This window comes from Pongo abelii, chromosome 20, assembly GCF_028885655.2.
Source record: "Pongo abelii isolate AG06213 chromosome 20, NHGRI_mPonAbe1-v2.0_pri, whole genome shotgun sequence".
In the NCBI taxonomy this organism is placed as follows: domain Eukaryota; kingdom Metazoa; phylum Chordata; class Mammalia; order Primates; family Hominidae; genus Pongo; species Pongo abelii.
In genome coordinates, this window is record NC_072005.2 from 38,346,423 (window position 1) to 38,372,433 (window position 26,011).

The 26,011-nt window shown below is 51.4% G+C and overlaps 1 protein-coding gene and 1 pseudogene across 2 annotated transcripts in view; one reads left to right on the forward strand and one right to left on the reverse strand.

Annotated features, from left to right (window-relative positions):
- RHPN2 (rhophilin Rho GTPase binding protein 2) overlaps positions 1 to 25,555 on the reverse strand; it is a 90,533-nt gene extending 64,978 nt beyond the window's left edge. Inside the window, exons 1-2 of one of the 2 annotated variants that reach the window (XM_009253120.4) lie at positions 25,382 to 25,555; positions 4,551 to 4,666 (exon numbers count right to left, since the gene is read on the reverse strand). In XM_009253120.4, the coding sequence (XP_009251395.4) occupies positions 4,551 to 4,666; positions 25,382 to 25,450 (185 nt within the window). In that variant the 5' untranslated portion in view covers positions 25,451 to 25,555. The remainder of the gene's footprint in view (positions 1 to 4,550; positions 4,667 to 25,381) is intronic. The other variant, XM_054538843.2, reaches the window with a different exon arrangement.
- On the forward strand, positions 11,677 to 11,778 carry LOC112130256 (small nucleolar RNA U3; annotated as a pseudogene).
- Positions 25,556 to 26,011: the final 456 nt, after the last annotated feature.

Sequence of the window (26,011 nt, forward strand, 5' to 3'; positions counted from 1 at the left end):
GCTCAATGAATCCATGAATAGGTAAATCAATTGTTGTCCACTCCTAGGAAAGCCACACAGCATCAAGGCTGCCCACCTGCCCCCTTGGCCACAAAGCAGGCCTGTCCAAGGGTCAACCAGAACCCTAGGCCACAAAACATACCACAGCCTTCCCAGCACATGACAGGGAGTCCCAAAATCGGGGGCCTCTCTCACATTACACAGACAACATGAGTTCCTCTCTGCTATGGGAGTGGACAATTCCCATGTCCAGACTTGTCTTGGGACAGGGACACTGCTTGACTTTTTAAAAGCCAAAATGCTACAGTATTTTTCCCAGCCTCCTCCAGTAACAACCTCCTTTGCACCCAGTTGCAAAAGGAGCTGGAGAAGAGATTCCCAGACAACCTTCCCACCCAGGACCTCAAGTCATCAGGTATTCCGTGAGTAACAAAAGCAACACAGGCCAGGCACAGTGGCTCATGTTTGTAATCCCAGCACTCTGGGAGACCAAGGCAGGAGGATCACTTGAGGACAACAGTTCGAGAACAACCTGGGCAACACAGCAAGACCCTGTCTCTACAAATAATTTTTAAAAAATCAGTCGGGCATTGGCCAGGCACAGTGGCTCACGCCTGTAATCCCAGCACTTTGGGAGGCTGAGGCGGGTGGATCATGAGGTCAGGAGTTCGAGACCAGCCTGGCCAAGATGGTGAAACCTCGTCTCTACGAAAAATACAAAAATGGCTCTGGCTATTTCCTTATCTATAAAATCGGTGGGCTCTCTCCTCTCCCCTCTCCCATCTCCCCTCTCCCCTCTCCCCGGTCTCCCTCTCCTTCTTTTTTCGGTCTCCCTCTGTTGCTGAAGCTGGACTGTACTGCCGTGATCTCGGCTCGCTGCAGCCTCCCTGCCTCGGGCTCCTGTGACTCTCCTGCCTTGGCCTGCCGAGTGCCTGGGATTGCAGGCGCACGCCGCCACGCCTGAATGGTTTTTGTATTTTTGGTGGAGACGGGGTTTCGCCGTGTTGACCGCGCTGGTCTCCAGCTCCTGGCCTCCAGTGATCTGCCTGCCTCGGCCTCCCGAGGTGCTGGGATTGCAGACGGAGTCTCGCTCACTCAATGCTCAATGGTGCTCAGGCTGGAGTGCAGTGGCGTGATCTCGGCTCGCTACAACCTCCACCTACCAGCCTCCTGCCTTGGCCTCTTAAAGTGCTAAGATTACAGCCTCTGCCCCGCCACCACCCCGTCTAGGAAGTGAGGAGCGTCTCTGCCTGGTCGCCCATCGTCTGGGATGTGAGGAGCCCCTCTGCCCAGCCGCCCCATCTGGGAAGTGAGGAGCGCCTCTGCCCGGCCACCATCCTGTATAGGAAGTGAGGAACGTCTCTGCCCGGCTGCCCATCGTCTGGGATGTGAGGAGCGCCTCTGCCCGGCTGACCCGTCTGGGAAGTGAGGAGCGCCTCTGCCCAGTCGCCCAACGTCTGGGAAGTGAGGAGCGCCTCTGCCCGGCCGCCCCGTCTGGGAGGTGAGGAGAGCCTCTGCCCGGCCGCCCCGTCTGGGAAGTGAGGAGCGCCTCTGCCCGGCCGCCCCGTCTGGGAGGTGAGGAGTGCCTCTGCCTAGCTGCCACCCCGTCTGGGAGGAAGTGAGGAGCACCTCTGCCCGGCTGCCCCGTCTGGGAAGTGAGGAGCGCCTCTGCCTGGCCGCCACCCTGTCTGGGAGGAAGTGAGGAGCGCCTCTGCCCGGCCGCCCCATCTGGGAAGTGAGGAGCGCCTCTGCCTGGCCACCCCGTCTGGGAGGTGAGGAGCGCTTCTGCCCTGCCGCCCCGTCTGGGAGGTGAGGAGCGCCTCTGCCCTGCCGCCCTGTCTGGGAAGTGAGGAGCGCCTCTGCCGGGCCACCCCGTCTGGGAAGTGAGGAGCGCCTCTGCCTGGCTGCCCCATCTGGGAAGTGAGAAGCGCCTCTGCCCAGCCGCCACACCGTCTGGGAAGTGAGGAGCGCCTCTGCCTGGCCACCCCATCTGGGAGGTGAGGAGCGCCTCTGCCTGGCCGCCACCCCGTCTGGGAGGAAGTGAGGAGCGCCTCTGCCCGGCTGCCCCATCTGGGAAGTGAGGAGCGCCTCTGCCCGGCCGCCACCCCATATGGGAAGTGAGGAGCGCCTCTGCCTGGCCACCCCGTCTGGGAGGTGAGGAGCGCCTCTGCCCGGCCGCTCCGTCTGGGAGGTGAGGAGTGCCTCTGCCCGGCCGCCACTCCGTCTGGGAGGAAGTGAGGAGCACCTCTGCCCAGCTGCCCCATCTGGGAGATGAGGAGCACCTCTGCCCGGCCGCCCCGTCTGGGAGGTGAGGAGCGCCTCTGCCCGGCCGCCACCCCGTCTGGGAGGAAATGAGGAGCGCCTCTGCCCGGCTGCCCCATCTGGGAAGTGAGGAGCGCCTCTGCCCGGCCGCCACCCCATATGGGAAGTGAGGAGCGCCTCTGCCCGGCTGCCCCGTCTGGGAAGTGAGGAGCGCCTCTGCCCGGCCGCCACCCCATCTGGGAGGAAGTGAGGAGCGCCTCTGCCCGGCCGCCCCGTCTGGGAAGTGAGGAGCGCCTCTGCCTGGCCGCCACCCCGTCTGGGAGGAAGTGAGGAGCGCCTCTGCCCGGCCGCCCCGTCTGGGAAGTGAGGAGCGCCTCTGCCCGGCTGCCCTGTCTGGGAGGTGTACCCAACAGCTCCGAAGAGACAGCGACCATCGGGAGCGGGCCATGAGGACGATGGCGGTTTTGTTGAAAAGAAGGGGGGGAAGTGTGGGGAAACGAAGGAGAGATCAGATTGTTGCTGTGTCTGTGTAGAAAGAGGTGGGCATAGGAGACTCCATTTTGTTCTGACTAGGAGAAATTCTTCTGCCTTGGGATGCTGTTGATCTATGGCCTTGCCCCCAGCCCCGTGCTCTCTGAAACATGTGCTGTGTCAACTCAGGGTTAAATGGATTAAGGGCGGTGCAAGATGTGCTTTGTTAAACAGATGCTTGAAGGCAGCATGCTCTTTAAGAGTCATCACCACTCCCTAATCTCAACTACCCAGGGGCACAAACACTGCAGAAGGCCGCAGGGACCTCTGTCTAGGAAAACCAGAGACCTTTGTTCATGTGTTTATCTCCTGACCTTCTCTCCACTATTATCCTATGACCCTGCCATATCCCCCTCTCCGAGAAACACCCAAGAATGATCAATAAATACTTCATAAATTAAAAAAAAAAAAAAAAAGAAAAATACAAAAATGAGCCGGGCACGGTGGTGGGCACCTGTAATCCCAGCTACTGAGGAAGCTGAAGCAGAAGAATCACTTGAACCCAGGAAGCGGAAGTTGCAGTGAGCCGAGATCACGCCACTGCACTCTAGCCTGGGTGACAGAGCAAGACTCCGTCTCAAAAAAAAAAAAAAAAAATTAGTCGGGCATGGTGGTGCATGCCTGTGGTCCCAGCTACTCAGTAGGCTGTTAGGAGGATTGCTTGAAGAGCCCAGGAGGTTGGGGGCTACAGTGAGCTGTGACTGCACCATTGCACTCCAGCCTGGGCAACAAGAGCGAAACTCCATCTGAAAAAAAAGAAAAAAGGTGGCATGGCACCAGACGCGGTAGCTCACGCCTGTAATTCTAGCACTTTGCGAGGTGGAGGCAGACGGATCACTTGAGGCCAGGAGTTCAAGACCAGGCTGGCCAACATGGTGAAACCCCGTCTCTACTAAAAAGACAAAAAATTAGCCAGGCATGGTGGTGCATGCCTGTGGTCCCAGCTACTGGGGAGGCTGAGGCAGGAGAATCACTTGAACCCCGGAGGCACAGGTTGCAGTGAGCCGAGATCGCACCACTGCACTCTAGCCTGGGCGACAGAGCAAGACTGTCTCCAAACAAACAACAAAAAAGGTGGCACGGGGCTAACCATAGTCGCCAGTAGAACTCTGAAGGAAGAAGAAACTCTGCACTCTTTGTAAACAGAAGGAAGATGGCACATTGTCTTTTGTTGCATTTCGTTGCCTGGAGAGGGTTTATAGAGGTCTAGACACAGGTAAGGCTCCTCTGAGTTCTATGCTGGATATGTAACTGTTTTACCACCAGAGCATACTAATGAGTGCCCTAGAGCACGGGGGTGTACTGAGCCCTCTCATTAGCAAGGTGGACACTGGCAATAGAAATGTCCCCTCTCCCTCCTTTCTGCTTTTCTTTCCTTTATATATTCAATAAACATTTACCAAGCAAATTCTGCACCAGGCATAGTGTCAGGCAGTGGAGAAAATAGACAAGTCCCAGAAAAAGCCAGAAAACAAACCTCGAGACAAAAATTGGGCTTCCCATCAAGATGGCTGACTGAATTGAAGCCAAACGCCACACCGTCTGCATCTATCTCCCACCCACTCAATCCCCAAACACACAAACAGGCGGGGCAAAATATTTGTTTTCAACATAACCAAGCTATAGGCAAGAAAGGGACGACTCCAGATGCCAGAAATGAGGAGGAAATCCAAAGCTGAAACCAAGAGCCTGGCCTGGGAGTTTAGGGAACAGATGACTAGGACTCGGGAGAGGCAGGGAAGCCAGAAGACACCTACTTCAGAAGGTTTTCCGCTCCGGTCCTCATCCGCACAGCTTTCAGGATCTGCTGATTCAAAGCAGCTCTTTGATTCTGCAATTTACTCCGGCCGGTTTGTGCAAGGGGATTACAGCCCTGAGGAAAAATGAGATGCCCCTTCAGAGGTCAGCTACTCTAAAAATATAATGGAAAATGTTTAACTTTAAAAATAATTTTTTCTGAAAACAAAGCATCTATGTAGAAAATATTGAAAAGTATAAAGAAAAGTCGTTCATAACAACACAACTGCAAAACAGCCACTGTGAATTGGTCTTTCCTTCTCATCTATTTTATTTTTTAATTTATTTTAGAAATTAATTACTGTGGCTCATGCCTGTAATCCCAGAACTTTGGAAGGTCAAGGCGGGTGGATCACCTGAAGTCAGGAGTTCAAGACCAGCCTGGCCAACATGGTGAAACCCTGTTTCTACTAAAAATACAAAAAATTAACCAGGTGTGGTGGTGGGCGCCTATAATCCCAGCTACTCAGGAGGCTGAGGAACGAGAATCGCTTGAACCTGGGTGGTGAAGGTTGCAGTGAGCCGAGATCATGCCACTGCACTACAGCCTCAGCAACCAAAGTGAGACGCTGTCTCATAAATAAATTAATTAAAGACACATCTCTAGGGCAGAGTTATAAGATCAAACCTTTTAGGGCTACCCATGGGCCAGCCCCAATCATCCTCCAGGACAGAAAGGCACACACACCCTTGTGACTGCTTTCCCCCTCACTGTTACTGTCTATTTTTTTTTTTTTTTTTTTTGAGATGGAGTCTCACTGTGTGCCTAGGATGCAGTGCAGTGGCGTGATCTCGGCTCACTGCAATCTCCGACTCCTGGGTTCAAGTGATTCTCATGCCTCAGCTTCTCAAGTAGCTGGGACTACAGGTGCATGTCACCATATCCAGGTAATTTTTGTATTTTTAGTAGACGTAGGGTTTCGCCATGTTGCCCAGGCTGGTCTTGAACTCCTGACTTCAAGTGATCCACCTGCCTCGGCCTCCCCAAAGGGCTGGGATGGCAGGTGTCAGCCACTGCACCTGGCCTACTTTTTTGTTTAGTAACAGCTTTATGGAGATATAATCCATATACCATACATTTTGCCCTTTTAAAATAAACAATTCATTGGTTTTTAGTATATTCAGGAGTTACAGAACCATCAATGCTATCTGATTTTTTTTTTTTTTTTAAGATAGAGTCTTGCTCTGTCATCCAGGCTGCAGTGCAGTGGCACAATCTCGGCTCACTGCAATCTCTGCCTCCCAGGTTCAAGTGATTCTCCTGCCTCAGCGTCCCGAGTAGCTGGAATTACAGGTGCCCACCACCACGCCTGGCTAATTTTTATATCTTTAGTAGAGACAGGGTTTCGCCATGTTGGCCAGGCTGGTCCTGAACTCCTAACCTCAAGTGATCTGCCTACCTCAGCCTCCCAAAGTGCTGGGATTACAGGCGTGAGCCATCATGCCCATCAACCACTATCTGATTTTAGAACATTTTCATCACCCTAAAAAAAAAGCAAGTAGCCATTAGCATCACTCCCCATTTCTTTTTCCCCTTAACCCCAGCCCCAGGCAACCACAAATCTACTTTCTGTCTTTACAGGTTTGCTTATTCAAGATTATTTCATATAAACGGAATCATATAGTATGTGGCCTTTGCATCTGGCTTCTTTCATTTGCCATGATGTTCTCAAGGTTTATCCAGGTTGTAGCATGTATCAGAACTTCGTCCATTTTTGTCCCTGAATAAAATTTCATTATATAGATACACACTTGTGTACTTTATCCATTCATCATACGATGGGCATGGGGAGTGTTTTCACTTTTTGACTATTACAAATAAGGCTGTTTATGTGCGTACAAGGTTTTATATGGATATATGCTTTTGTTTCTCTTGGCTATAAATATAGAAATAAAATTTCTAGATCACGTGGTTTTGTTTTGTTTTTTTGTTTTTGTTTTTTTGAGACAGAGACTTGCTCCGTCGTCCAGGCTTGAGTGCAGTGGCTCGATCTCGGCTCATTGCAACCTCTGTCTCCCAGGTTCGAGCGATTCTCCTGCTTCAGCCTCCTGGGTAGCTGGGTTTACAGGCGTGCACCACCGTGACCAGATAATTTTTGTATTTTTAGTAGAGAGGGGGGTTTCATGATGTTGGCCAGGCTGGTCTCGAACTCCTGACCTCAAGTGATCCGCTTGGCTTGGCTTCCCAATATGCTGGGATTACAGTCGTGAGCCACTGTGCCCGGTCTAGATCATATGATTTATTCTATATTTAATGATTTGAGGAACTATCAGGCGCTTCAAAGTGGTTATACAATTTTACAATCCAACTAACAGCATGAGAGTTCCAATTCATCTACATCTCACCAATACAGGCGCTGGTCTATCTTTTTTATTACAGCTATCTTATGTGTGTGCTGTCTCACACTGTGGTTTTGAATTGTGTCTCCCTGACAGTTAATGATGTTGAATATCTTTTCATGAACTTATTGGCCAACTCTATATCTTCTTCGAAGAAATATCAATTCAGATCCTTTGCCCATTTTTTTTTTTTTTGAAACAGGGTCTCAGTCTGTCACCCAGAATGGACTGCTGCAGTGGTGTGATCTTGGCTCAATGCAACCTTCACCTCCTGGGTTCAAGTGATTCTCCTGCCTCAGCCTCCTGAGCAGCTGGGACTACAGGGGCATGCCACCACGTCCGGCCAATTGTTGTATTTTTTGGTAGAGACAAGGTTTCACCATTTTTTTGCCAGGCTGGTCTTGAACTCCTGACCTGAAGTGATCTGCCCACCTTGGCCTCCCAAAGTGCTAGTCTTACAGGCGTGAGCCACCACACCCGGCCCTCCTTTGCCCAGTTTTAAACGGGATTGTCTTTTTATCTGTCTAGTTGAAAATTATTTTTAATTTCTGTCAAGTTGACACGCAAAAATAGATAGCTCATTCTTCTAATTTGTATGTTTATTGTAACAGTGAAGGTAAAGGTTTTTCCATATAATCTTGACACTTTAATTTCTTTTTCAACAAATTGTCCGTGTTCTCTGACCATTGTGCCCTGGGGTATTTGGATTACAACGTTTCATGCTAAAAGTTTAAGATCAGAATAAAAGTTGCATTTTAACTTAATGGTGTTCTTCCCACCCCAGACAGGTAGAAGCCTCAGGACCTGGGTTAGGCCCACATTCCTCTTTGACACTTATCTCTAGGTCCTGCCCACTGCGGTTACTCCCTGGGAGCAGTCTGGCGGGTAGTATTACGTGGTGAAGAGACTGCCCTTTCTCTCTCGCTGAGTCACATCTCAGGCCTGCACACACCTGGCCTCTCCGACCTCTGCCCAAGCCACACCCATGGCCTGGACCCCAAGGAGGGAGATGTGAGTTATCTATAGCGGAAACCTCCTCAGGAATCCCAGTATTCTCCTTCCACAAAGATTTCTCATTCTTGGCCAGAATGGTCACAGTAGCTCACACCTGTAATCCCAAGCACTTTGAGAGGCTGAGGCCAGAGGATCGCTTGAGGCCAGGAGTTTGAGGCTGCGGTGAGCTACAATTGCGCCACTGCACTCCAGCCTGCATAATAGAGTGAGACTCTGCCTCTACAAATAATAACAAAAATTTTAAAATAATAATAAAAATAAAAGACTTCTCATTCTCATTTCCCATCAGGTCACCACCACCTGTCCCCCACATAGCCCCACAACCTAATTTTCCCTGTCTCGCAAGGACACTTTCCCCCAAGTTCAAATTGCACGGATATTCAGAATTCGAGTTGGCTTCTGTAGACAGGCTGGAGTGCAGTGGTACGATCTCAGCTCAGTACAGCCTCTGCCTCCTGGGTTCAAGTGATTATCTTGCCTCAGCCTGCTGAGGAGCTGGAATTACAGGCACCCGCCACCACACCCAGCTAATCTTTCTATTTTTAGTAGAGATGGGGTTTCACCGTGTTGGCCAGGCTGGTCTCGAACTCCTGACCTCAGGTGATCCACCCGCCTCGGCCTCCCAAAGTGCTGAGATTACAGGCATGAGCCATGGCATCCAGCCCTGGAATGGATTTTAAAATTAATATCATTTAAAGCATTAAACGGTTTCCAGTTTTATCTTTCTTCAGATTTAAGATTAGAATATCTTTGGCCAGCCGTGGTAGTTCACGCCTGTAATCCCAGCACTTTGGGAGGCCGAGGCGGGTAGATCACCTGAAGACAGGAGTTCGAGAACAGCCTGGCCAACATGGCGAAACCCCGTCTCTACTAAAAATATAAAAATTAGCTGGGCGTAGTGGCATGCGCCTATAATCCCAGCTACTCTGGAGGCTGAGGCAGGAGAATCACTTGAACCCGGGAGGCAGAGGTTGCAGTGAGCCAAGATAACATCACTGCACTCCAGCCTGGGTGACACAGCGAGACTCAGTCTCAAAAAAAAAAAAAAAAAAAAAAAAACTTTAATGTTAAGCTATTATAATTAAATATTAAAGAACTAAAATAACTGTTCATCTCTTTCCTTTCCACTTCCAAAAATGACGACGATTCAGTTTGACTCTGAATTACCTGGATCACCACTGCTGTGTTTCATTTTACAGGGAAACTTGAATAACTAATTCCTTTACGTACATTCCCAGAGCTCAGATAAGCAGCCATTCCAAACTACGGATAAGAATGTTTTTTTTTCTGTTCGTATACTTTCCCCAACTTCTGCTGGCCTGGAATCAGTACGCCCTAACCAGCCCATAGATATGTGGTCAGGTTTCTAGATAAGGCATAGGAACACTTAGGGTTAGATTTGACTGAGTAATTGGGCCCGAAACCACATTACTTATTCCTGACAGGTAGGAATGTTGGGCTTTGCTGGGGAACACAAGAAACACCCACGGGGCTGTGTGTGAAAACTTCCCTGAGAGGTAAATCTGGACAAGACTGTCAGAAAGACTCCCTGGCATCACCAGAAACTATTGGCCATCTACTAGCCCCTGCCAGGGGCTGCTCTGTAGGGGACAAGGTGGCGGGTCCACCATCCCCACCCATACATTTCTCACCCCACCCCCATCTTGTCTAATAACGAGACCTTAGCGCTGAACAAACAGCTTCCAGAATAGCCTCTGCAACTCCGAGACAGGGATTAGTTCTCAACAGAACACAGAGCCGCTTTGAAACTGGAGTGACGGTTCGCACCAGGGACTGGGGCTAAACCTCTCACACCTGTGGGGCCAGCTGAGCTGTCCTGACCTCGGGGTCTGCTGTTGACAAGTTCTACGGTGAGGAGAGACTTTCTCCTCCACAGAGTCTATTCCCTTCCCACACTAAGGTTCAGACATTTCCGTCAGTCCCGAAACTTGAAGAGCGGGCAGACAGCCAACACCCAAGAAAAGCAAGTACTGAGTGAACCCCCGTGTCATCACCAGCTTTACAGGCAACTCCTGGGGTCGGCCCGCTTATGTGGACCCTGGTACAGCATCTCAGATCCCATGGTTCCGCAGCAAGGAGGTTATATGAGCAACTTGAGATCCTAGAGGCAGGCAGTAAAAGTTGGGGTGGGATTTAAGACCCTGTCCTTCCTGCTGCTCCAGGATGAGCGGTGAGGCGGTGTGAGCGGTAGGAATGGATGCAACCCCCAGACACCGGTAGGAATGGATGCAACCCCCAGACACCCCTTCATGGGTGACGGCTGCCCACCATCATCCCACATCTTTTGGGGGAACAGTGACGCCAGCCCACTCTCCCGCCTCATAGGCCATGATGGCCTGGTGAGGGGCAGGGGTGTGTGTAAATCCATGCTCCCCCAACATCCTTTCCAAGGGGAAGAACATCTGACTTCTGCCTGGCCCACTGGAAAACCAAAGCCTGAAGATCAATCGAAATCCATCAGGAAGAGGGTTTGAACCTGGCCTTGAACCTGGGAGGCTGTGACACTGAGCAGTTGCAGCCACCTTACCACCAGCAGAAGAGTGCCTCCCTAGACATGGAACCAACCCCAGGTGGGCTGAGCTGAGAAACAGATTTGGCGATGTCATCTGATCCCTGGATCAAGCCAGGCCTGAAGCCATCCCTCTGTACTTTTCATCTACAGCAACCAATTCATTCCCTTCTTTGCCTAAGCCATTTTCTGAATTGAGGTATAATTTACATATAATAAATACACATATTTTAAGTATATAGTTCAATGAGTTTGAACAAACATATAAACCTGCGTAACCATCATTCCTATCAAAATACAGAACACAGAACATTTCCATCATCCCCAAGGAACCAATACTCTGATTTCTATCACCACATATTTTTGTCTGCTTTTGAACTATGTAAATGTAATCAGATAGGATGTAGACTTTTGTGTCTGGTTTATTTTGCTCAATACCATGTTTTGAGATTCATCCATGCTGTTTCATTTACCAGTAGTTTGTTCCTTTTTTTTTTAGACAGAGTTTTGCTCGTTGCCCAGGCTGGAGCACAGTGGCGTGATCTCGGCTCACTGCAAACTCCGCCTCCCCGGGCTCAAGCAATTCTCCTGCCTCAGCCTCCTGAGTAGCTAGAATCGCAGGCACCCGCCACCACACCCAGCTAATTTGTGTGTTCCTTTTTTATTGTGGGATAGAATTCTATTGCAGGAACGTACTAGAGTGTGTTTATCTGCCAAAGCTATTTTGGATTAAATTTTCTAGCACCTGCAACTAAAAAAGTACTAACTCAAGTAAGTTTACCTACAGTGAAAACTCTTTTCTTTCCTTTGAGACAGAGTCTCACTCTGTCACCCAAGCTGGAGTGCAGTGGCATGATCTCAACACACTGCAACCTCCACCTCCTGGACTCAAGCGATTCTCCTGTCTCAGCCTCCTGAGTAGCTGGGATTACAGGTGCGCACCAGCATGCCCGGCTAATTTTTGTATTTTTAGTAGATACAGGGTTTTGCCATGTTGGCCAGGCTGGTCTCAAACTCCTAGACTTAAGTGATCTGCCCACCTCGCCCTCCCAAAGTGCTGGGACTACAGGTGTGAGCCACCGCACTGGCCTAGAGTGAAAACTCTCTTTACAGGTCACTTACATGCCCTTAATGTACAGTCAGATTGTTCACCTGTAAAACAAGTATTTAAGAGCAGCACCTAGACAAAGCCCACAGGCAGGAAGACTGTACTTCCAGGGATCATTTCTACAGTTCGTTACTAAAGAAGTTTCTCTGAACGTGTACAGCAACCGTTTATATTAGTGTGGCACACACCTATCTGAAAGCTTTGAGTGCAGAAATGCGGATTCACCTTGCTTGTAACTACTGTTCTTGAGCTCATAAAACACCTAAATAATGTGGTGTAACAACTAAATGTGTACACAGAGAAAAGTCTCAGAATGTTATCCTAGGTGAAATCTGTTCAGTGAACAAACAGATCACAGCTACAGTGACATTTCTGTCACTGTTACAAGTTTCTCACAAAGTGAGAAAGTGGCTGTCTAAAATCAGAAAAAGGCCTGGCGTGGCAGCTCACGTGTATAATCATGGCACTTTGGGAGGCTGAGGTGGGCGGATCACTTTAGGTCAGTAGTTTGAGACCAGAATGGCCAACATGGTGCAACCCCGTCTCAAGCAAAAAATACAAAACTTAGCCAGGCGTGGTGGTGTGTGTCTATAGTCCCAGCTACTCGGGAGGCAGAGGTTGCAGTGAGCCAAGAACTCGCCACCGCCCTCCTGCCTGGGTGACAGAGTGAAACCCTATCTCAAAAAAAAAAAAAAAGAAAGTCAGAAAGAGAGCCCTTACCAAAAACTGACCGTGCTGGCACCTTGATCTTGGATTTCTAGCCTCTAGAACTGTGAAAAATAAATTTATGTTAAGTTAAAAAAATAAATAAATAAAACTGGAGGCAGGAACTTAATTAGGAAGAAAGGAAAGGGTGGTGAAGCTACTCCTGGAACAGGGCAGTTTTTCTTCCCCTATGGGGGCCCTGCTCCATTCTGGGCAGTGCCTGGCGCCTGCTTCCCCTCCACTACAGGCAACAGTATGGGCCCTTCTTCTGCACAGCCAAAGATAAAGCTCACACATGCAGAGGTGTTTCCAGCAAATTTAGGGCAATGTGCAAGCTTGGGATCTAAAAGTTCAGGTGTAAAACTAAGTGAGAGATGACACGGTAGGGCTGGGCCAGCTCCCAGCCAGAGAGACCTTCCCACGGGATACAGGAAGGCAGGTGTTTTTAGCTGCTTCTCCAGCAAAGATTATTTTGTCTGCCTTTCTCACTCCTTCCTGGTTACGCAATCTCTCACTCAACCACCAAACTCTGGCAAACAGAATTGCTTGTTTATAAGTCAGCCAGAGCAATCAATGAGAAAGCACAGAAAATAGCATGCAGTACCCTGCAATACACACATACATCTAATTTAACTTTTCACCACACTGGAGATTCAGGGCAGGCTGGGTGGAAAGAATCTAGCTTGTCCATATCCATAAAAATAAAAACATGAATTCAGTACTTGTCAACAGCCCTCTTGCCCTTCCAGGATCTCTGCCAGGTGTCAGGGCTGGAGGTTAGGGCCCAGCCGCCTCCACCGGGAATCCCAATCCATTCACACGGGGGTGGAGGGGGGCTCAATATGAATCAACACAGCCAAAATCTTTAGTTACGCGCTCCCTTCAGTCTGTTCCAGAAATCTCTATAAACCCCTACTGTGTGCCAATCACAGTTATTTTTCAATATGCTGAATAACTTTTTTTTTGAGATGAAGTCTTGCTCTGTCGCCCAGGCTGGAGTGCAGTGGTGTGATCTCGGCTCACTGCAACCTCCACCTCCCGGGTTCAAGCGATTCTCCTGTTTCAGCCTCCTGAGTAGCTGGGATTACAGGAATGTGCCAACACACCTGGCTAATTTTTGTAGGTTTTTTTTTAGTAGAGACAAGGTTTCACCATGTTGGCCAGGCTGCTCTCGAACTCCTGGCCTCAAGTGATCCACCCACCTCAGCCTCCCAAAGTGTTAGGATTACAGGTGTGAGCCACTGCGCCCAGCCTTGAATAACTAAGCTTTTACTGTACCTCCCACCACATCAAATCGTGAACATTTCCATGAATCAACTGTATTTCCAGACCAATGATCTGCTTATTTCAACTGGTAGGACACACTCAACAATAATTTTAACAGTTTTTTTTTTTTTTTTTTTTTTTGAGATGGAGTCTCGCTCTGTTGCCCAGGCTGGAGTGCAGTGGTGCGATCTTGGCTCACTACAACCTCTGCCTCCTAGGTTCAATCGATTCTCCTGCCTCAGCCTCCAGAGTAGCTGGGATTACAGGCGTGCGCCACCATGCCTGGCTAATTTTTGTATTTTTAGTAGAGATGGGGTTTCACCATGTTGGTCAGGCTAGTCTTGAACTCCTGACCTCGTGATCCACCTGCCTTGGCCTCCAAAGTGCTGGGATTACAGGTGTGAGCCACCGCGCCCAGCCTCTTGTTTTTGAGACAGGATCTCTCCCTCTTGCCCAGGCTGGAGTGCAGTGGCACGATCTCCATTCACTGCAGCCTCAACATCCCGGGGCTCAAGCAATCCTCCCACCTCAGCCTCCCAAGAAGCTGGGACTACAGGTCCACACCACCACACCTGGCTAATTTTATTGTATTTTTTGTAGAGACAGAGTTTTGTCGATGCAGCCCAGGCTGGTCTTGAACTCCTGAGCTCATGTGATCTGCCCACCCTGGCCTCCTAAAGTGCTAGGTTTACAGGTGTGAGCCCCTACATCCAGCCTTGTTTTTTACCACCTGCCCTTTTTTCTTCTTCGTTTTTTTTTTTTTTGAGACAGAATCTTGCTCTGTCACCCAGCAGGCTGGAGTGCAGTGGCACAATCTCAGCTGACTGCAACCCCCACCTCCGAGGTTCAAGCGATTCTCCTGCCTCAGCCTCCTGAGTAGCTGGGATTACAGGCATGCAGCATCATGCCCGACTAATTTTGCATTTTTAGTAGAAACAGGGTTTCACCATGTTGTCCAGGCTGGTCTCGAACTCCTGACCTCAAATGATCCTCCTGCCTCGGACTCCCAAAGTGCTGGGATCACAGGCGTGAGCCACTGTGCTGGTCCCCTTTTCTCTTGTTACAATCAAATGGAAACCTGGCCATAGGGAACTCCGAGGGTCTGAATGGGCAGCCCTAAGGGACTCACATCATTCACCGTGGTGTCTCCATCCCTGGTGCTCCAAGTGGGGAACCTTGTCCTCACTTGGCACCCATTACTGCTGCTCTGCCAGATACCCAGCCTCTGGCTGAGCGGTACCTGCAGTTCGCCTGTGTCCTATGGCTACCTCCAATGCAGCCTTTGTGTCACGGGACGCTGGTACCTGAGCCAAAGGAGGAAGTGTTGTTCAGGCTAAAGCCAATGCCCAGTAGCATCAGGTGGTGTCGTGGCAACCATCCAAATGGCCCCAGGAAACAAGGGACATTTACAGTGTTACAGGTCATCACGTTGTCTCTCCTCTGAGTCACCCTGAAAATTCTGTTTCTGCCAGGGGACACCTCCCAGCCAGGATCCCACAGTTGAAGACTGCTGGTCAGGCAGGCCCTCAGGACTGATGGCGGATACCATGCAGCTGGGCAGACCCTCTCCAAGGCTACAGTCAGCCTGGATCCAGCCTGGCCTTCAAGATCTGGCTTAGGGCTGGGTGCAGTGGTTCACACCTGTAATAGCCCACCACTGAGATGCGAGGATTGCTTGAGGCCAGGAGTTGAAGACCAGCCTAGGCAACACAGTAAGACCCCATCTCTACAAAAAATAAAAATAAAAATCAGCCAGGTGTGGCAATTTTTAATCATGCCTCTAGTCCCAGCTACTTGGGAGGCTGAGGCAGGAGGATCACTTGAGCCCAGGAGGTCAAGGCTACAGTGAGCTACGACGGTGGCACTGCACTCCAGCCTGGGTGACAGAGCCAGATTCTGTCATCTTTAAAAAAGAAAAAAACTGTTTTAGACCATAATGGGGAATCAGGAGTGGGGTCAGCATCACCAACCTTTACTCTCCTCTGCCTCGCTCCCTCTCCACCTAGGAATTGACTCAAGGCTCCAAGGGGATGGATCTAAACAGCCGAGGGGTAGTATCAGTACCAATAGAGCTGGAGCTGCTGATCCCACATGACCCACGCTGTGCCTGGTGGACTCAGCCCATCAGAAGGCTTCCTCATCCACACGTGTGCTCATAAAAGATGCACACAAGTGTCTAACATGAAATTAGCCCTCACTAAGACGAATGCTGCTCATTCATCAAAGAGTAGATCCCTGCTCCTTGCAGAGAAGACTGCAAAGAGCTTCTGGGTTAAAAAAAAACAACAACAACAAACAAAAATTCTCCCTCCTTCTCTGCCGGAGCCTCCAGGAAGCCCAGAGTCAACAAGGACCATAAACCAGGACACAATGAACCCGGAGGCCCTGTCCAGGCTGGAGGTTTCTGTGAACAAGAAACAACTTCTCCTACAGCTCTTGAGTAAAAACAATGGAGCTAAATTCATTTCGGGGCATTAGCATTCCCAAAGGATGAAGAGGCAGAGATAAGAAGTGACAATGCCTCACTGTGTACTCACTCTCCTCTTCCACATAGTACCAAGACCTTTCATTTCGGGCCTTTCAACGGCCCTGGGGAAAGGCTTTCTCTAGTTTGTTTCCAGTTGCTTTTCTTTTTCTTTTCTTTTTTTTTTTTTGAGACAGTTTTTTGCTCTTGTTGCCCTGACTGGAGTGCAATGGCGTGATCTCAGCTCACTGCAACCTCTGCCTCTCAGGTTCAAGCCATTCTCCTGCCTCAGCCTCCCGAGTAGCTGGGATTACAGGCATGCACCACCACACCCAGCTAATTTTGTATTTTTAGTAGAGACGGGGTTTCTCCATGTTGGTCAGGCTGGTCTCGAACTCCCAACCTCAGGTGATCCACCCACCTCAGCTTCCCAAAGTGCTGGGATTACAAGCATGAGCCACCACCCCCGGCCTTCCAGCTGCTTTTCTTCATGGCCAACAACAGATTTTCCTGTGAGTTTTAGTACTATGGGGTGCAGGGGCAGTTGCAGAAAAGGAATCTCTATCAGGATGAAGCATTCTAGAAAATTACATTACTCTGCATTTAACTACAGGCCAGAGAACAACAATTCTTCCAAGATTTTCAGTAGGAAGAGCATAAAAATCCGGGGAAAAGAAGTTGCATTTCCACTTCTTGAGAAATAATTTATAGTAATATAAGTTGAGAAAGTAATTTATAGTAATCTTATAGAGCTGTGCCTCTATTTAAACACAGTAACATAATGAGAAAGAAAAAATATAGTGAGAAGCCAGGGAAAGCTGGGTGCAGTGGCTCATGCCTGTAATCCGAGCACTGTGGAAGGCTGAGGCTTGGGCCCAAAGAGTTCGAGACCAGGCTGGGCATAGTGGCTCATGCCTGTAATCCCAGCACTTTGGGAGGCCGAGGCGGGCAGATCACAAGGTCAGGAGATTGAGACCATCCTGGCTAACACGGTGAAACCCCGTCTCTACTAAAAATACAAAAAAAAAAAAAAAAAAAAAATTAGCCAGACGTGGTGGCGGGCACCTGTAGTCCCAGCTACTCGGGAGGCTGAGGTAGGAGAATGGCGTGGACCCGGGAGGCGGAGCTTGCAGTGAGCCGAGATGGTGCCACTGCACTCCAGCCTGGGCAACAGAGCCAGACTCTGTCTCAAAAATAAAAGAGTTCGAGGCCAGCCCGGGCAACACAGTGAGACCCTGTCTCTACAAAAAATCTAAGAATTAGCCAGGCTTTGTGGCTTATGCCTGTTGTCTCAGCTACTCAGGAGGCTGAGACAGGAGGATCACTGGAGCCAGGGAGGTTGAGGCTGCAGTGAGCTATGATCATGCCACTGCACTCCAGCCTGGATGACACAGCAACACCCTGTCAAAAAAGAAAGAAAAGACAAGAAAAGAAAAGAAAAAAGTGAGAGACATGATTTTATAATAGACCTGAGGCTGGGCATGGTGGCTCACGCCTGTAATCCCAGCACTTTGGGAGGCCAAGGTGGGCAGATCACCTTAGGTCTGGAGTTGAGACCAACATGGAGAAACCCTGTCTCTACTAAAAACACAAAATTAGCCGGGCATGGTGGCACATGCCTGTAATCCGAGCTACTCAGGAGCCTGAGGCACATCACTTGAACCCAGGAGGCGGAGGTTGTGGTGAGCCAAGACCGTGCCACTGCACTTCTGCCTGGGTGACAGAGTGAAACTCCGTCTCAAAAAAAAAAAAAAAAAAAAAAAAGATAGAAAAAAAAACAGACCTGAAAGGTTTCTTTTTTCAGAGACCTCCCAAGGTGCCAGCCCAGACCAGGAGGTCTGTACTGGGGGTGTCCGTTTCCAACCTGAGGCTAAGTTATGTCTTGAGGCTCTGTACAGCCAAGTCATCCTACCTGATTCCAAAAAGACCAATTAATAAGGGGACTCCAGGGCTCGGCACAGTGGCTCACCCCTGTAATCCAAGCACTTTGGGAGGCCAAGGAGGGCGGATCACCTGAGGTCGGGAGTTTGAGACTAGCCTGATCAACATGGAGAAACCCCATCTCTACTAAAAATACAAAAATTAGCTGGGCGTGGCGATGCATGCCTGTAATCCCAGCTACTGGGGAGGCTGAGGTAGGAGAATCACTTGAACCCGGGAGGTGGAGGTTGTGGTGAGCCAAGATTTGCTATTGCACTCCAGCCTGGGCAACAAGAGGGAAACTCTGTCTCAAAAAAAAAAAAAAAAAACAACGGGACTCCCTCCATCTCCCACCAGTGACTGTCTTACACATTCAGGATCCACACCCAGCCCACGTAAGGGACTTTTGAGCAATTAGGTGCACAAAACATAGTTGAAGCTCCGATTAAGGCCCGTGGACCACCCCACTTTTTGCTCTCTAAACTAAAGCCAAGAGGCTGATTCCAGGCCAGGCACCATGGCTCACACCTGTAATCCCAGCACTTTGGGAGGCCAAGGCGGGCAAATCACTTGAGGTCAGGAGTTCAGGACCAGCCTGGACAACATAGTGAAACACCATCTCTACTAAAAATACAAAAATTAGCTGGGCATGGTGGCGGGTGCCTATAATCCCAGCTACTTGGGAGGCTGAGGCAGGAGTATTGCTTGAACCCTGGAGGTGGAGGATGCAGTGAGCCGAGAGTGCACCACTGCACTCCAGCCTGGGCAACAGAGCGAGACTCCGTTTCAGAAACAAAAAAAGCCAAAAGGCTGATTCCTTTTCAAGCATGGCTGGAGCCATCCCAACAAAGCACCAATTCCCAGCACTGCTCAGCACTCCAGGAAACGAGACCTGCTGGGAACTGCTGCCAAAGAAACCATATCGAGTCAGGGTCCGGAATACCCCAGAACCTGACGAGGGGTCAGGCACTGAGCTGTCGTTCCATAAATCCTTTTCGGATGAATGGAGCATAATGTCATTTTAAAGAAAAGGGGAGGGAAGGCATGACACAGAGAACAGGATGAAAGAGAAGCCTGACTTCAGTGGAAATTCATTTGATCCTTAAGTGTGTACAAAATCCCAATAGTCGCCAGGCACGGTGGCTCATGCCTGTAATCTCAGCACTTTGGGAGGCCGAGGCAGGCAGATCATGCAGTTAAGAGGTTGAGACCATCCTGGACAACATGGTGAAACCCCAACTCTACTAAAAATACAAAAATTAGCTGGGCGTGGTGGCACACGCCTGTGATCCCAGCTACTCGGGAAGCTGAGGCAGGAGAATCACTTGAACCCGGGAGGCGGAGGTTGCAGTGAGCTGAGATGGCGCCATTCCATTCCAGCCTGGCGACAGAGCGAGACTCTGTCTCAATAACAACAAAGAAATCCCAATAGTCAAAATACAGGTCCAGGTACAGGGACTCACACCTATAATCCCAGCACTTTGGGAGGCCAAGGTGGGTGGATCACTTGAGGTCAGGAGTTCAAGACCAGCCTGACCAACATGGTGAAACCCTGTCTACTAAAAAATACAATTAGCCAGGCATGGTGGCGCACGCACATCTGTAGTCTCAGCCACTCACGTGGCTGAGGCATGAGAATCGCTTGAACCCAGGAGGTGGGGGTTGCAGGGAGCTGAGATTGTGCCACTGCACTCCAGCCCGGGGAACAGAGCAAGACTCTGTCTCAAAAAAAAAAAAAAAAAAATACAAGATGGGAAGCCTCATGGGTTCTCACTCACTGCCCCCGGCTGGCTCAGCCACCCAATCAATGCAGCAGCTGTTGGCAATCTTCACCCCCTCCTCGACTCCTGGGACCCATCTCCAGCTCACCTTCTCCCTGAATCTCCAGCCATTCCCCACCCAACTTCTTCACTTTTTTTTCTTTTATCTTTTTTTTTTTTTGAAACGGAGTCTTGCTCTGCTGCTCAGGCTAGAGTGCAGTGGCGCAATCTCGGCTCACTGCAACCTCCAGCTCACGGGTTCAGGCGATTCTCCTGCCTCAGCCTCCCGAATAGCTGGGATCACAGGTGCCCGCCACCACGCCTTGCTAATTTTTTGTATTTTTAGTAGAGACAGGGTTTCACCGTGTTGGCCAGGCTGCTCTCAAACTTCTGACCTCAGGTGATCCGCCCACCTTGGCCTCCCAAAGTGCTGGGATTACAGTGTGAGCCACTGTGCCCTGCCACACCTTTGTCTTTAACCGGCTCCGGACTTCCACATTCTAAAACAAAGCTGCCTTCTCTCTTCTCAGCTCCCCTCTTTCTCCAGCAATATCTTCTCTACCCTTCTCCCCCTGTACCCTGTCACACTGACTTTTGTCCCCAATTCTCCAACCATGCATTTCCTAATGACTCCTAAAGGACTAAATCCAGGACCTTCCAGCATTCTTCTGACTTGTCAAGCCTCGCTCCACTAACAAGACTGACCTCTCAGCTTCCTAGGCCTGGCCACCCTTCTGGCTTTCCTCCCACCTCTCTACCCACCTCTTAAGCGGAGGATCCTTTCTAGCCCAGATCCTTTCACTCAGTACCCCAACTGCCTCCCAATTGGTGCCACCCAAAACTGTATCTCCAGCCAGGGCGCCTGCATGGCTGCTGGGCCCATGGAGTGGGCTCTCTGCTGGGACCGCCACATGGATATCCCATGAGGGCCATCAAGTCTACACACTAGCCTCCGCGTTCACCCACATTCATTCATGGATCTCGAGGAGGCGCATGACCAGACGCCTCAGGCAGGCATTGTGACTTTTTTTTTGAGACAGGGTCTCATTCTGCTGTCCAGGTTGGAATGCAGTGGCGTGATCTCAGCTCACTGCAGCCTCCACCTCCCAGGCTCAGCGATCCTCCTGCCTCAGCCTCCTGAGTAGGTGGGACCACAGCTGGGTGCCACCACACCTGGCTAATAGGCAGTCATTTTGGATTCTCATTGGCAGCTCTTTCCCTGCCATAACCTGTCACATCAGTTCTTTCCCTCTCTGCCAGATATTGCCTTTTCTCCAGCTCTATCATTCCAACCTCCTCATCACTGGAATCCCTGCCTTCTGTGTGGACCCCTGGTCTGAGCTAAGGGTGCAAGCTGGTGGAAAGAATGGGTGATTGAGGCTGTGTTTACACGGCCGTTTTTTTGTTTTGTTTTGTTTTTTTGTGAGACAGGGTCTCACTCTGTCATCCAGGCTGGAGTGCAGTGACATGATAACAGCTCACTGCAGCCTCAACCTCGTGGGCTCCGGATATCCTCCCACCTAGGCATCCTGAGTATATGGGATTACAGGAACACAACACTATGCCAGGCTGATCTCTAAACTTCTTATAGAGATAGGGTCTTGCTATATTGCCCAGGGTGGGCTTGAATTCCTGACCTCAAGCAATCCTCCCACCTTGGCCTCCCAAAATGCTGAGATTACAGGTGTGAGGCACTGCACCCCACTCACGGCACTGTCACTGACTGCATCATCAGTAGTCCATAACAGAGAAGGAAGGGCAAAGATGATAGGCATTACAAGGGGCTAAATCCTCCCAATGCCTCCCTGCCTGGCTCCACCATAGCTTCTTTCCCATCCGCCACCCATTCACCATTCACGTGTCAAAGTGGTCTTTTTCTTACACAAATCTCACAGGTCTGGTCCTGCTTTAAATACTTTGATGGATTCCACAGTTGCCAGGTCAAGCAAGATGCATGACCCTGAACTGCCTGGCTCCCACTAACACCTCCACACCCTGGGGGGGCCTACAAAGCACTCACAAGTCCACAGCTCTGTCCAAGCTGTTCCCTCTTCCTGAAGGGCTCTTTCTCTCCTTTCACCTGGACAGCACCTGCCTTTCTTTTTTTTTTTTGAGACGGAGTCTCGCTCTGTCACCCAGGCTGGAGTGCAGTGGCGCAATCTTGGCTCACTGCAAGCTCTGCCATTCTCCTGCCTCAGCCTCCCAAGTAGCTGGGACTACAGGCGCCCGCCACCACGCCCGGCTAATTTTTTGCATTTTTAGTAGAGACGGGGTTTCACCGTGTTAGCCAGGAAGGTCTCGATCTCCTGACCTCGTGATCCACTAGCCTCGGCCTCCCAAAGTGCTGGGATCTTTTTTTTTTTTTTTTTGGGGGTTGCAGGGGTACGGAGTCTCGCTCTGTTGCCCAGGCCGGAGTGCAGTGGCGCGATCTCAGCTCACTGCAACCTCCACCTCCCGGGTTCAAGCAAGTCTCCTGCCTCAAGACTCCCGAGTAGCTGGGATTACAGGCACCTGCCGCTACACCCAGCTAATTTTTATATTTTTAGTAGAGACAGGGTTTCACCATGTAGGCCAGGCTGGTCTCGAACTCCTGACCTCAAGTGATCCACCTGCCTCAGCATCTCAAAATACTGGGATTACAGGCGTGAACCACCACGCCTGGTCAGCACCTGCCTTTCATTCAGCCATTTGGTTTTGTTTTGTTTTCATTTTTATTTTTAAAATTTTTTATAGAGCCAAGGTCTTGCTATGTTGCCCAGGCTGGTCTGGAACTCCTGGCTTCAAGAGATCTGCCTGCCTTGGCCTCCCAAACTATTGGGATTACAGGTATGAGCCACCACACCCGGCCCTCATTTGCTTTAAAAGGTCAAACTGGTTCAGATCATAGATCAGGAAAGATTCAGCGTCAACACCTTTTATTTTCCTAGGACAAATAGACTCTTTGAACTGGTATGACTTAACATGGAGTAGCACAACAATTGTTACAAGGTCTCGTTTTCAAAATTGATGCTTTTAATTGTAAAGCAATGATCCTCTTATTTTGCACCCCTGATTCTCTCATCCAACACCAGAGAAACTGCATCTAAAAAACACCCCACTTTAGGAGGCCGAGGTGGGTAGATCACCTGAGGTCAGGAATTCAAGACCAGCCTGGCCAACATGGCAAAAACTTGCCTCTACTAAAAATATAAAAGTTAGCCAGGCGTGGTGATATGCACCTGTAGTTTCAGCTACTGGGAAGGCTGAGGCAGGAGAATCACTTCATTCTGGTAGATGGAGGTTGCAGTGAGCGAGATGGTGCCACTGCACTCCAGCCTGGGCGACAGAGCGAGACTCCATCTCAGGGGAAAAAAAAAAAAAACACCTGTAGCCGGGCGCAGTGGCTCATGTCTATAATCCCAGCACTTTGGAAGGCCGTGACAGGTGGATCACTTAAGGTCAGGAGTTCAAGACTAGCCTGGCCAACATGGTGAAACCCCGTTTCTACTAAAAATACAAAAAATTGGCCAGGCATGGTGGCAGGCGCCTGTAATCCCAGCTACTTGGGAGGCTGAGGCAGAACTGCTTGAACCCGGGAGGCAGAGGTTGCAGTGAGCCGAGATCACACCACTGCACTCCAGCCTGAGCGACAGAGTGAGTGAGACTCTGTTTCATCATCATCATCATCATCAATAAATAAATGAAAAACACCCAACTGTGCGCCTTTCCTAGCTCTCTTGCCATCCACTCTTTCCCAGTGCGGAGCAAGAAGTTCTCCCCTGGGCTCACAGACATGGAGGGCTCCCACAGGAAAACGTGTTCTGGGAGGCTTGGGACCACCCCTCACAGGTGTGCTCCTCTCACTGCCATTTTCCCCCAGGTGCTGCTGGAGTTCCAGAGCTACACCTGCTCAGAGAACAATCTGGGGAGGAAATGTCCCAGAAAGAGGCAGCAACTTGCGGGAGGCCACACAGCAATTTTGTGGGAGTGGCAGTCAGGCCCCAGGGCCCGAGGACAGACATAGGAATTCCCAGGCCAGGCCTCCTCCTGCAATTCCATGGCCTGTGATCCTCTGTCCCAAACGCCACACATAATTAGAAGTTATAATCCTGTAATTCCATGATGACATCTTTGAACTTAAATATACCTCAAAACTACTTTTTTTTTTTTAATGCTAAAAGCAACTTCACAAAAAAGAACTTTTCCCACTCTGCCCCACACTGTCTTGCTCAGGGCTCCTCACCAGTGAGTAAAGCCCAGTCTCTCTGTGTCACCTGGGAGAAGGAGGAAGATGCCAAGACCATTTAGGAACTGGATCCTAAGGCTTTGAACAATTAAGAATTGATTCGTTTATGGGAAAGTTTCACTTCCCTATTTATAATTATGCACTGTCGTATCTATTATAAAAACGAAAATCAACAACAATCTCTCCACCCTCTCAGTGATCCCTGGCCAAGGGCCAAAAGCTATTTTTAGACTTGCTCGGGACCTAGAGAGAGGAAGGCGTGGAAGGTATCACCATGACTCCGGGCTCCAAAGCATCTTTGTAGCCCAGGCCCTGACGCCTGCGGGTATCCCAGGGCCCCTGCTCCGCAGGCTGGGGTCGCTTTTGAGGGACTGAGCTCCCTGACTGTTATCTTCTGGGCAGAAGTCCGCAGTGTGAGCCCAAGAGCTCCTGGACATGCCAAGAGCCCGCGAGGCCTGCACCCGCCGCCCGCCGCCCGCCGCCCGCCGCCCGCCGCCCGCCGCCCGCCGCCCGCCGCCAGCCCCCGCCAAGTCTCCCAGACAACAAGACAAATCCGCTTTGGCACACAGTGAGACGCACAAGACCGTGGGCCTCACCTGCGGTGCTCACGGCCTCCTGGACGACCCGGAGCCGAGGAGGGGGCAACGCCAGAGGCTCCCTTCCACCAGCAGCTCTCCCCTGCTCCCTGAAAAGTCCCACAGGCGGACGTTGGAAGCATTTTGGAGGCAAAAAGAGACCGCCGGCCGGGCGCAGTGGCTCACGCCTGTAATCCCAGCACTTTGGGAGACCGGGGCGGGAGGATCCCTTGAGCCCAAGAGTTCGCGACCAGTCTTGGGCAACAGAGCGATACCCCAGTTCTACAAAAAATTAGCGTGGCAAGGTGGCGCGCCCGCAGTCCCAGTTACTCGGGAGGCTGGGGCGGGAGGATCGCTGGAGCCCAGGAAGTCGAGGCTGCAGTGAGCTATAATCGCGCCACTGCACTCTAGCCTGGGCGACAGAGCGCCTAAAATAAATATGAGACCGCCAACCCGCCTGGGATGGTCTGTCTCCACCCGCGCTCCCACCAAGCGCTCCTGCAACGCGCCCAGAGGCCAAGGGCGCCAGCGCAGCCAGGAACGGGTCCTTTCCCCAGGCACCAGGGATCGCGAGCGAGGGGTGGCGGGGGGTGGGAGGGGGGAGACCCAAGCACCCCTCCAGGTCCTCCGCCCGCACCTGCGCGGGGCGGCCACATGCGCCTCCCCTACTCCCCGCCCAGCCCCGGATGCCACCTGCCCGGGACGCCGGGGACATCGCCGCCCCCCCTCCTCCCCGCCGGCCTCCGTCCGGCCAGCGCCGGCCAGTGCGCCCCCTCCCCCTCCCGGCCTGGTGGACCCCGACTGCGCGCTCCCACCGCCCCTGCAGGGCCTGGAGGAAAGGAGGTCTGGAGCCCGCAGGTCCCCGCCCGCCCGAAGCCGCCCACCTTCCGAAAGTAGCCGTCGTTCTCCTTCTCCAGCGGCTGGGGGGCCGCGGGCAACAGCGCGTCGGTCATGCTAGCGGCGCGGGCGCGGAGGGCGGAGGGCGGACTGAGGCGCGGCGGCTGAGGCTGGCCGGAGAGGACATGCGGCCCCGCCCCTGGCCCCGCCCTTCCCCGCCCCTCTCCCCGCCCTTCCCCGCCCCTCCACTCCCGCCGGGTCCCGCGGCCCTTCTAGCCCCGCCTGGGGCCGAGCACTGGAGCCCTGGAGACGCGCCCCGCCCCGTCGCGGGCCCCGAACCCGCGCCCCTTGCGGCGGTCGTCACCCGGAGACCTGCTCCCTGGGCGCGGCGCCTCGGGGTTGTCTCTGGGCGTCGTGGCTGGCTTAACTTTGCGAGTGCCGCGAGAGCGCAGGGAAGGCACGGGGGTCTCAGGGACCGCAGCGAAGCCCTGGCTGTGGACCTGCGCCCTGCCCTGGAGCCCGGGGAGTCAGTGAAGAGGGTATGGATCCAGGCGCGTCCCTCCTGGGTGAAGCCCGCGCACCGCGGGGGAAGGGGCCAGACTCGACGCCACGTCGAGGGCGCGGCGGGAGCTCTGGGCCCTGGGCCCGGCGGTTTGGAAAAGCTTTTCCCAAGAGGG